The 12,338-nt window shown below is 40.7% G+C and overlaps 2 protein-coding genes across 3 annotated transcripts in view; both read left to right on the top strand.

Annotated features, from left to right (window-relative positions):
- The window catches only part of psip1a (PC4 and SFRS1 interacting protein 1a), a 259,251-nt gene that overhangs the window by 72,078 nt on the left and 174,835 nt on the right, over positions 1–12,338 (top strand). The gene's annotated exons all lie outside the window — the stretch shown is intronic.
- On the top strand, positions 242–10,939 carry LOC110957077 (caspase-6). Of its 2 annotated transcripts, XM_022202917.2 has the most exons (8): positions 242–310; positions 603–644; positions 2,535–2,577; positions 3,596–3,745; positions 3,925–4,001; positions 4,118–4,293; positions 4,397–4,547; positions 10,554–10,939. In XM_022202917.2, the coding sequence occupies exons 1-8, from the start codon at positions 301–303 to the stop codon at positions 10,787–10,789; spliced, it is 885 nt and encodes a 294-aa protein (XP_022058609.2). In that variant the 5' UTR covers positions 242–300; the 3' UTR covers positions 10,790–10,939. The 2 variants fall into 2 exon arrangements, with proteins under 2 accessions (XP_022058609.2, XP_022058610.2); XM_022202918.2 differs by lacking the exons at positions 242–310; positions 603–644; positions 2,535–2,577 and having other exon boundaries at positions 3,674–3,818.

Raw genomic sequence — 12,338 nt, 5'->3', positions numbered from 1 at the left:
ACGATATCCATATATTTATCTGTCCTAATCTTCGCCTCTACCATCCTTAATCTCCCGCTTTGTGTTTACGATTTGTTAAATCTTCAATGTTTAAAGTTTCGCTGATCGGAGGTGGCAAAACACGGAAGCCCTGAAGGTTGAGCTTTGGCTGACAGATGTGAGAGCCAATTGGATTATCCGTTTGATACTCTGAGCCAATGAGATTCCAGGAGGCGGAGCTACAACCTGTTCATTAGTGTTAGCTTGACGAAACAAATTCATTTTTCAGTGTGTCAGTCGAAGAGAAGAAGAGCTGTGAACATGTCTGGAGGTAACTGCTTTAAATCTATGTTTTTAACTCAAAACAGGCGTAGAAATTCTCGACTATTTAAAATCTGAGAAGTAAATGCTATTGAGTGTGTTTTTTTCTGTAACTTTAGCCCAGTGTGATGAGTAGAAGTGTGTTTACTGTGTTCTCACATAGGTGTTGTTAAACCTCAGCTGTGGTTTGCTCTTCTATTTACTGCCTTATAAAGTTAATGCAACACATGAGGCGGGTTTTTAATATCGTTAAAGCCTTTTCAAAGTCAGGACTTCACTGTTGTTTTTTCCAACTTTCCCAGGAAGTGTTGCTAAGGACAGCAGACCAGCCACAGACAGGGCGGGTGAGCTTTTACACTTAACTTCTCCTTTGAAAGTTTCTTCACAAACTTGTAACAGGAGAGGACAGACTCTTAATAGTGAAAAAGTGAAACAAACAGGACAAAAGTTGTGATATTTTATTGCCAGCAAAGCCAAAGTACAGTCCATTTCCGACAGGGTAAGATTAAGCAGATGACTAGTTATCATGTGAACAGGATTTTATTTCCCAGTATTGCTGTTGATTCTGTGTAATATAGAAACTGGTAATGTTGCGGGTATGAACACAGAGGATGTCGTAACTCAGCCAGTTCATATATTGATACGCAACAGTCCTTTAGACAAATTTAGTTGTGTTCAAGGTGAGTTCAAGGTAAGGTGAGTTCAAGGTAAGTGTAAAAATTACAGAGAAGATATTAATTATAAATTGTAAACTTGTACAACTATAAATTTTGATAGAATTTCTAGACCATGACCAGTTGTTTTTATCATAAAGTAAAAATAATAGATTGTTCTTTTGTAGTTTTTGTAATATTTTGTCTTGTTTTTTTGTCTGACTTTTGCCCCTTTGTCTCATGTTTTTGTCGTTGTTTTGTTTCCCGTTAATGTCATTTGTGTAATTTTTTGTATCATTTGTGTTGTTTGTCCATTGTTTTGTCGCTTTGTAACTTTTGTCAAATTTTGTCTCTTTTTGTTTAGTTTCGTGTCGTTTGTCTCATTTTTTTGTCGTTTTGTTTGTTTTTGTCATGCTTCCTTTTTTGTCTAATTTTTGTCTTTTTTGTTTCACTTTATTTATTGGTTTGTGTCATTTTTGTAGTTTTGCTTCATGCTTTTGTCCTTTTTTATCTTGTTTGTCCTTTTTTTTATCGCTTGGTACCTTTTTTGTCAAATTTTTTGTCTCCGTTTTGTTTTGTGCCGTTTGTCTCAATTTTGTCATTTTGTTTCTCGCTTTTGTCACTTCGTGTCTCGTTTTGTAATATTTTGTCTTGTTTTTTGATCATGTTGAATCAACACCACTCTACAGAAACCGTAACAAAAAACTGAGCTTCACAAGCTTCCTAAAAGTTAGCTTTACCTGAGGACCGTTGCATTAAACTTCACTAGTTTCACCTGACTGTATACCCAAATAACCTAATAAAAGGAAAACAGGAAAAACAAGAAAAGAGAGGTGTACAATACCTTCCTAGCTGTCAAACTCCCCTGAAGTGGCTGCCTTTGCACACAAAGTGTAACCCATCTGTAGGGTGGGGAGCAGAGGTGTCACTTTTGGCCTCTGTTCTTTTAGCAGCCTTCGCCACCTTTCTCCACCTGTCAGGCAGCTATTGAGGGCCATGAGGACTCTAAGCTGGTGGAACAATGGCTGCTTGACCCCACACTATCAGCGATGGAGGAATTCATGCACTTGTAGTTGTACTTTTTAACAGCAACTTCATTCTCCTGTGTATTTTTGGCAACAGCACTATTGTTTATATATATATATATATATATATATATATATATGTGTGTGTGTATAAACATATATATATATATATATATATATATATATAATTATTGACTGAGATTCATCAGTTATGTGCATCTGTGTAAACATGCCGAACCATTTCAATAATTGCTCCAGCCGGTCGGGTGCTGGCAGTCTAGATCAGGTGGAGAAGAGCTGTGAAATGATGGAAATGCAAATTCCAGCAAAAAAGGCTAGAAAACATGGAATTCAGAGAATGACTGCCCATAGGTGGTCAAATGTAGGGGCAGTTTTCATATAAAAATAATCTTTTACAAAAAAAAACCCAAACCCATGTAATTTGTGGCATTAAATTTTTTAGAGTGTAACATTAAAATGGCCTGCAAGACTTGTCATTACATTATTATTTTGTAATTGTTGCATGTGCTATTCATGTGTGTGTTGTTTTCTATAGCATGCACGGAGAACCTAACAGAGACCGATGCCTTCATCACAAGGTAAATAGTTTCTTTATGTGGGTATCATCTGTATGCTGATGACATTCAATTATATTACTCATTCAAACCCGAAGAGAGGAACAGATTATCAATTTTAACTGACTGTTTGCAGGCTAGTAATATCTGGATGTCTGATAACTGCCTTCAGTTAAACACAAGCAAAACAGAATCTCTTGACAAATGGATACCATCCATTAAAATGCATGTTTAGAGGTTAAGAGACTGTGTTAAACTTTGCCTTAGAAATCTAAATGTGATTTTGGACCAGTCTCTGTCACTAGACAGCCATGTCAGCCAGCCAACATGTTCCTGTTTTTTACATCTGTGCAACATAGTTAAATAAAATCCATGCTGTCCAAGGTGGAATTGAAGATGATTTTCCATGCTTTTATTTCATCTCGTTTAGATTACTGTAATGCCCTTTTCACCTTTTTAAATCAGCCCTATCTAAACCGCCCTCAGACAGTCCAAAATGCAGCTGCCCGTCTTTTAACAGGAACTAGCCAGAGATCCCACATCACCCCAGTCCTATCTTCTCTTCACTGGCTCCAGATCAACTTTGTGTTCATTTTAAAATACTGGTGCTAACTTTTAAGGTTCTGTGGGGTCAAACACTGTGGTATATTACCAACTTCCTTCACCCTTACGCCCCATAGACAACAAAAATGACTTGTTGTCCCTCTAGTCAACGACAAAACCTGTGGTGACTGCTTTCCAAATTCTCGCACCAAAACTGTGGAATAATCTTCCTGTACAGCTCAGATCGGTCGACTCCTGTGAAGCTTTTATCAGGCGGCTGAAAATGTTTTATTCAGACAGGCTTTTGGTTGACCTGCAACTGCTTTGTTTTATTTTAAACTTTATTTATTGTTTTTTATGCGCCATACTTTAGCTGTAGCACTCCTGTTCTAACAGTTTTGTATCTATGAAATGTGCTATATAAATAAATTTTACTTACTTGGTCCGGTACACACTCAGGATCGTCTATGTTCACACGCTGATTTTCATTTTTAAACAGCTCATTAGCTTTGGATCCCACAGAGGAGTACAAGATGGCCAACAAGCGGCGAGGCCTCGCACTCATCTTTAACCAGGAGCGCTTCTTCTGGCGCCTGGGCTTGAATGACAGACATGGAACCAACACTGATTGCGCCAACTTAGAGAAAAGGTATCATTCCCAGCCAGCTGCTGGAGGGGCAAAACAGTCTGCTTAGGAACATGCCTGCACTTGTTCAGCAGCTGTAAGTCTTTCCTGTGGTAACATTTGGTCGTACATTTCCAGTGCTTTGCCCCTTTTTCGTGATCATGTTTTATCATACGGTCGACTGATTTTCTCTTTTAAATTAGATTGCTGGAGTTAAACTTTGATGTGAGGAGTTACGAGAACTACAAACAGGTGGAGGTCCTGGATAAAATCTGTGCAGGTACACATCACTCAAATGACAGTTCTTGCATGATTCCTTGGTCTCCTGTTGATGGAAAGAAAACTTTGTCAAATCCTTTTAGTTGCAAGTCTAACAAATACCTGTTGTCTCACCAGCTGCTGAGGAAGACCACTCAGACGCCGACTGCTTTGTGCTCGCCTTCCTCAGCCACGGCGAGGATGATCATGTGTACGCCTATGACGGCAAGATCAGCATCAAGGACATCACATCCCTGTTCAAAGGAGACAAGTGCAAGAGCCTGGCAGGAAAGCCAAAGATTTTTATCATACAGGTACATGCCACTAAACACCAAAACCCAGTGTTACCTGTTTTAATGCTTTGTGTGGAAACCAGTGGTTTGAGAATGCATTCTAAGTGAAAGTGTCTGTCTCTAGGCATGCCGCGGAGACAAGCATGATGTCCCGGTGACCGTCTGTGACGCTGTGGACAGCGACTTAAAGACAAACGAGGTGGTGGTGGATGCTAGCGCCGTAAACACCCTCCCTGCCGGAGCAGATTTTATCATGTGCTATTCTGTGGCTGAAGGTGAGTCATGCAGGATGTTTGACAGTGGTTGGTTTGGGCTGGTGTGAAAGCTGTCCATTTAAACTGGTTACAGACCAAACAACAGTACCGGGACTACTTGAAAAGGAAGGTCCACCAATTGGACTCTGGTACAGTTTGTTTGGAATGAAAGCAAATGTTCCAGCCATGGTATTTTAAATATGAACTTTAAGTAGAATTTCAAAAGTTAAGCAGCTGATAAATTTTATTCTGTCCACTTGGGCCCCAGTGATGCTCATGTCTAGTCAATGTTACATAGCATGGCAAGAAAAAGTATGTGAACCTTTTGGAATTTGTATGCTTGCACTAGGAACTTGAAATGAAGAGCCACTGTGGCTCACTCATAACAATAACAGTGAGCCACAAAAAGCCACAAACTTCTGTGTCAGTGATAGCGGAAAAAATTGAGTTATTTTCCTGCATTCTGGTAGCCTAGCCGCGCTAGACAACCCACGGCAACAAATTTAATTCTCTGCCAGGGTGGGTCGAGTTACCCTCGGTAAGCCTCGAGGTTGGATGCTCCTAAAACTGGCTGACGAATCACCATGAAGTGTAGAGTCAGAAGGCGGGCGTAACTAAGTGACGACAGAGGCGCGACGATTCTGACAGAAACAACAGGAAACAACTAGCCTAGCCGCGCTAGACTACCCACGGCAACGAATTTAATTCTCTGCCAGGGTCGACAACAGTCAATGAGCTCCATTAGCACCGACTCTGAATAATCTTTGTTAACATGTCTGTAATATACTTGAGCTTCACCCATTGACTGTATAAATAAGGCTTCATCGAACTCCCGCATCCTCTGATTTCCGGCGCTCTAGGAACTACATCAGCCTATTCATTGCCCTGATTGGTTGTATACCTACCCAACTGCTGCAGAGTGATTTGAAAGACAACATTTTGGCCCACCTCCCTCCTTGTCGAGAGTTCCTAGACCCTTGCATCTTCAGACCTGGTTCTAGCGTGGCTAGGCTAGCATTTTGGTGCATTTTGAGTTAAAAATGCTCAATTAAACAGTTCTATTTTAACTACTTTATTTCTACTTATATGTATGTATGTTGTTATTTTCATCGTTTTTACACTCCTCCTCGGCTGCTCTGAGCATCTGGCGGTAGGCCCTCCTGTTCCTGTTGAGGCACCACATCTTGAATGACAAGTCATAGGGAAATTCCTTGTAGGGTGGCGCCTCCAGGGACAGAGTAACCAACTCGTCAACGGACTCCACCTTGAGGCAGTTCCTAGCAGAAGTTTTTATGGCTGTGTACCTACTCACTCCTTTTTCACAGTTGACCGATGTCACTGTCACTGTGAGGAGTATCTGCAGTAACCCCCCACCCCCCACAACGTGACTATATCTATATCATTTTACTAAACTTTCAGATCCAAATTTAATGTTCTTTTCATAAAAACAGGCAGTCAGGGGTGAAGACATATTCCCATATATAGATGCATTTGGCCATTTAAAAACCTGTACCTGAAACATGTTCATGATAAAAAAGTTTTTGACCCATAAAAATATTAATTTCATGTCCAATTTACCTTCTTTTCCTCCTATGTCCAATTTTTCAACCCTCACTATGTACCTTATCTCACAACTGTAGCATAAACTCAACAAAAACCTCCTCTTTCTCGCTTTTCCTAATCGCAAATGACTCTCCTTGTGGCACACCGTTCAGAGATTTCACGCAGTAAAAATAACATGCTTTTCTGTGATTGGCCGAGAGCGGGTCATGACCCGGGTGCATGATCAAGATTCGGGTGGCTCCGACCATTTCCGACGCCTGCAGAGAGAAAAAGTTTGTTTTTCTTATATTATCGCTCCGGCGTTTCGAATAAAAAGTAAGTCGAACCCTTTTTTGTTGCTTTTTACAAGAAAAATAGAGCGCCACTGTGGCTCACGTGGTTCAGTATGACCGCGCCATCCAGCAAAACGATGTGCCAATGGCGCTGTGGCGATCAGGTAGCACAAGCCTAGAATTTCATGGTTTTCTGCAGTAATTTGTCAGTAAAGGTGATCTGATATTCATCTAAGTCCAGAGTACTGACAAATATAATGTGCTTAAAATTACACCCCCGTTGGAAATACTAACTGGTTGACCCCATCTTGACATCAGTAACCTCAACCAGGCACTTCCTGTTGCTGTGTATCAGACCTGCATTTTGTTTAGGAGTTTGTTTAGGAATTTTAGCCCATTCTTCCTGGCAGAACTTCTTTAGCTCTGTCAGATTCTTTGGACGTGTCGTGTATGGCTCTCTTTAGGTCATTCCATAACATCTCTATTGGGTTGAGGTCTTGGTTTCTGACTGGGCTACTCCAAAAGACACTGTAACACTCAAACTTTTCCAAGTAGAGGTCACTTCACCAAGGGGTTCATCTCAGAAGTAATAAAAGTTAATTGTCACTATCAGTAGCAATGCAGCCGATAAACACAATCGGAGTCTCTTTTAAAATTTCTTAAGTTTCTTTACTTCCATCTTTTACTCAAAAAAAACACTGTTTCCCCATACAAAAAATAAAAAAATATATTACCACAAGATTACCAAATAGAAACTAAACCTTTATGCTTTCTAAATTAACTAAAAGTCCTTCCCTAACGAAATGCAAAGTTTCCAGTCAAATGGTCCACTTCAAATACACTTTTAAGAAAGTTTATATCCCGAAAGGTCCTCACGCCGGCGGCTTTTTCCTCCGTCCGTTCGATGCAAAAAAAAAAACAACACGGTAATCCAACCCAAAAAGAAAGTTCCGCTAACAAAAAAAGAGAAGCGATCGATCGTTAAAGAAAATACTGGTATACCAGAAAAAAAAGAGTTTCAAAAAGGGTGGATCTCACCAATATCCTGGGTGCAGAGGACATAATCCTTATGTGAAGGATCCCTTTGTCTCTTGGGGCGGCGTCCGCGTTAAGATGTTGACGGCCGGGAGTGTACGTCTGGTCGGCTCCGGTAGGATCTGGGCTCTTTACAGGTTCAATAGTCTTTTTCCAACCTTATTAAAACGTCTTAGGCCTCTGATCATTCTTTTTTAAACTTTAAACACTCCTTTCCTTTCAGCAGCCTCCTGTCGCTCCCGCTCACGCCTTGTCCCCCCCCCCCCCGTTCCTTTACGCCACATCCTCCTTATATAACCTTTGTTTACCACATTTTTTAATTACTATTTTGGAATTGTTTATTATCCCACCTACCTAAATAATTTTTTAGCACAGGGAACATCATGCACAAAGACCAGAAAACTTTCATTTTGTTTTCATCATGTTATTTATGGTTCTTTATTTCTTTTAATTTTATCACTTAGGTGACACTGTCACAACACATTTAGTTTCTCTTTAGCCATTCTGTTGTGGACTTGCTCTGGTGTTTTGGGTCATTGTCCTGTTGCATCACCCAACTTCTGCAGAGTTTCAGCTGATGTACAGACGTTCTCACATTATTCTGAAGAATTTTTTGATACACTTGGGAATTCACGTTAGACTAAATGATTGCTAGCTGGCCAGGCCCAGATACAGCAAAGCAGGCCAAACCATGATGTTTCCTCCATCATACTTTATGGTTGGGATGTTTTCATGCAGTGCCCCTTTTATGCCAGATGTACTGCCGTGTGTTCTGTCCAAATAGCTCTATCTTGGGTTCATCAGTCCTCAAAACATTTTGGCAGAAGCACTGTAGTGTCATTGTGCTCTTTTGCAAACTTCAGCCATGAAAGAATGTTCTGTTTAGTAAACAGTGGCTTCCTTCATGGTGTCCTGCCATCCATCCAAACCTGATTGTTCAATGTTTTACGTACTGTAGACTCACGAACACAGATGTTAGCTAGTTCCAATGATGCCTTCAAATTTTTGGCTGCCACTGAGGGTTGTTTCTTTGGCTCGTTGACGAGTCTTTCTTGTGCTCTTGGGGTCACTGGGACTGAGGGCCCACTTCCTGGTAGAGTAGCCACAATCCCAAGGTGTGTCCATTTGTAGATCGTTTGCCTAACTGTAGACTAGTAAATTTCTAAAGTCTTTGAAATCACTTTGTAACCCTTTCCAGCGCTAAGTAAAATCAACAATTCTTGATGGTAGATCCTCTGAAAGCTCTTTTGATGACTCACATATGCTTACAGAGCAAACTCAAAAAGTTTGAGTGGGTTTTTATCCATCAAAATAGCTCTAGTCTACACCTTCAGACTAATTTTCTTAACAAGACTCCTGGTATGCTAACACCTGACTCCAGTCAGCTTTTTCTGAGGTCATTAACTCAAGGGTTCACATACACATGTGGACAAAATTGTTGGTACCCCTCAGTTAAAGAAGGAAAAACCCACAATTCTCACTGAAATCACTTGAAACTCACAAAAGTAACAATAAATAAAAATTTATTGAAAATTAAATAATCAAAATCAGCCATCACTTTTGAATTGTTGATTAACATAATTATTTTAAAAAAACAAACTAATGAAATAGGGCTGGACAAAAATGATGGTACCCATAACTTAATATTTTGTTGCACAACCTTTTGAGGCAATCACTGCAATTAAACGATTTCTGTATTTGTCAATGAGCGTTCTGCAGCTGTCAACAGGTATTTTGGCCCACTCCTCATGAGCAAACAGCTCCAGTTGTCTCAGGTTTGATGGGTGTCTTCTCCAAATGGCATGTTTCAGCTCCTTCCACATATGTTCAATGGGATTCAGATCTGGGCTCATAGAAGGCCACTTTAGAATAGTCCAACGCTTTTCTCTCAGCCATTCTTGGGTGTTTTTGGCTGTGTGTTTTGGATCGTTGTCCTGTTGGAAGACCCATGACCTGCGACTGAGACCAAGCTTTCTGACACTAGGCAGCACATTTCTCTCCAGAATGCCTTGATAGTCTTCAGATTTCATCGTACCTTGCACACTTTCAAGACACCCTGTGCCAGATGCAGCAAAGCAGCCCCAAAACATTACTGAGCCTCCTCCATGTTTCACCGTAGGGACAGTGTTCTTTTCTTCGTATGCTTGGTTTTTGAGTCTATGAACATAGAGTTGATGTGCCTTACCAAAAAGCTCCAGTTTGGTCTCATCTGTCCAAAGGACATTCTCCCAGAAGCTTTGTGGCTTGTCAACATGCATTTTTGCAAATTCCAGTCTCTCTTTTTTATGAGTTTTTTTCAGCAGTGGTGTCCTCCTTGGTCGTCTCCCATGAAGTCCACTTTGGCTCAAATAACGACGAATGGTGCGATCTGACACTGATGTACCTTGGCCTTGGAGTTCACCTTTAATTTCTTTGGAGGTTGCTCTGGGCTCTTTGGATACAATTCCAACGATCCGTCTCTTCAATTTGTCATCAATTTTCCTCTTGCGGCCACGTCCAGGGAGGTTGGCTACTGTCCCGTGGGTCTTGAACTTCTGAATAATATGAGCCACTGTTGTCACAGGAACTTCAAGCTGTTTAGAGATGGTCTTATAGCCTTTACCTTTAAGATGTTTGTCTATAATTTTTTTTCGGATGTCCTGGGACAATTCTCTCCTTCGCTTTCTGTTGTCCATGTTCAGTGTGGTACACACCTTTTCACCAAACAGCAGGGTGACTACTTGTCTCCCTTTAAATAGGCAGACTGACTGATTATGAGTTTGGAAACACCTGTGATGTCAATTAAATGACACACCTGAGTTAATCATGTCACTCTGGTCAAATAGTTTTCAATCTTTTATAGAGGTACCATCATTTTTGTCCAGGCCTGTTTCATTAGTTTGTTTTTTTAAATAATTATGTTAATCAACAATTCAAAAGTAATGGCTGTTTTTGATTATTTAATTTTCAATAAATTTTTATTTATTGTTACTTTTGTGAGTTTCAAGTGATTTCAGTGAGAATTGTGGTTTTTCCTTCTTTAACTGAGGGGTACCAACAATTTTGTCCACGTGTGTACCTTTTCCACCAGCACTATGAGGTTTTTATGGTTGTTAATATCCTTTTTCTCATTCAGCATCCATACTAACTTTTTTGTGTTTTTGTGTCGTTTTATAAGGTTACTATTCCCACCGGGAGACCATAAACGGCTCCTGGTATGTCCAGGATCTGTGTGAGATACTGCGGGAGTTTGGGGATTCCCTTGAATTCACAGAATTACTCACGCTGGTCAACAGAAAAGTGTCAATGAGGAGCGTTTTGCGCGCCTCTGACCGGAATGCCATTGGGAAGAAGCAAGTGCCCTGCTTTGCTTCGATGCTCACCAAGAAACTCTACTTCCGACCAAAAAAATAACAACGCAAGACCTCAGTTATCAAATGAGCTGGTTTAACATAAAAGCCTAAGAAATATGGGCTTCTGATCAGAGATTTAAAACAAGAAAAACTGTGCAGATTTTCCTCTAATCCTTATCCGATTTCTGCCCATGGACATTAATATAGTTTACATATGCATCGAAAAAGGAGCTAACCAGCAGCCTTGATATTTCTAGTGATATAAGTGGTTATGAAATAACAGGAACAACCTCATTTACATCAGGTGAACATATTTAAATATTTGTGGTAACAGGTAATCCAGTACAACAACCCCTGCGGAACTTCAAGTTAAACTACGTGTTGGAAACAGCTACCCATATGCTGTTTATATTGTGCGTGTCATATTTATTGACTGAAGTAACTTATCATGACATGAGATACAACAGCGTCCGAGTCTCTTTCCACCAAAGCTTAAGTAGTTCATGGAGAATACCCCAAATGGTGCGTCAGTTTGGCTGTCTTTGTTAAGATAATAGCAAGGGTGTCAGTTTCTTTTTAAAAGTGGGGGGGATGGAGACCACAGCCATTGTCAGATGGAAATGCACACCCTGGGTGGCGGGCTGGGTAATCGGGAACACTGGGGATATCCCCGGTGGGCCGCTTTATTGTTGGGCCGCTCCAGTCATAAAATAATAATAATAATGATGATAATAATAATAATAATAATAATGCTTTAATTCATGGGTCTCAAACTCGCGGGCCAACTGCGGCCCATGGGACGATATTTTGTGGCCCTCTACTTGAGATCAAAGTTTAGCATTGGTGCGACATGCCTGCTTTTCTCATATGCTTCCGTGTCGTTGGTAAGACAGCACTTTGAGAAAATGTCGAAGAACAGCGGCAAAATGTCACAAGCTGAGCTTGAACTCACAACCACAGAGGCGCAACCTCTTGAGCTATCAATACATGCGGGTAGAGGGGTCTGTGGGCCGCTATAGTACTAATTCTCCCGGGCCGAAATTTTGCCCCTGCACGCCTCTGGTCGGAGCTTCCACTTGGCACGGGCGCAAATTTAGCATCTGCACGTTTTTTTTAACCTCACGAAGGTGTGCTGCATGTCTGTGCAACTCTCGGCCGAGTGCGGATGGTGCGTTCAGGAGCGTCGGAATTTTCTATACTACTGAAAATAACTGGGTTTACAATGGCTTACATGTGAAGAATTTGAATGTGTTGGAGACAAAATGACCCCTGACAAAAAGTGGGGGGGACACATCCCCACTGTCCCCCCCCTAAACTGACGCCTATGGATAATAGTGTCACTCAGGTTAAAATGACCGTAATTCTTGAAGCTGCAAGTTTGACATCACTGTCCTGGATCATATTCTGTTGCGAGGTGTTCCTGTTATTTTGTCCAATCCCTGTAGATCAGTACACATTTTGCACTTTCAAGAAATTGATTTTAAACTATGGACCACATTCCATGTTCTTTGTAATCAAGTTTAAATTACTCTGATAGCACAAAAAATGTTGCCTATCAAGCACATACACAGATAAAAATTCTGGTTTTCTTGGCTGTTGAGTCAGTTGCC

This window comes from Acanthochromis polyacanthus, chromosome 3, assembly GCF_021347895.1.
Source record: "Acanthochromis polyacanthus isolate Apoly-LR-REF ecotype Palm Island chromosome 3, KAUST_Apoly_ChrSc, whole genome shotgun sequence".
NCBI lineage: Eukaryota > Metazoa > Chordata > Actinopteri > Pomacentridae > Acanthochromis > Acanthochromis polyacanthus.
This window is presented reverse-complemented; position numbering and strand designations above follow the sequence as displayed.

What these genes read in the sequence shown, in the direction of transcription:
- LOC110957077 (XM_022202917.2), top strand. An exon ending in ACCAGCCACAGACAGGGCGG is followed by an intron (nt 645 to 2,534) that starts GTGAGCTTTTAC and finishes TGTTTTCTATAG; the next exon opens with CATGCACGGAGAACCTAACA. An exon ending in CAAAGATTTTTATCATACAG is followed by an intron (nt 4,294 to 4,396) that starts GTACATGCCACT and finishes GTCTGTCTCTAG; the next exon opens with GCATGCCGCGGAGACAAGCA.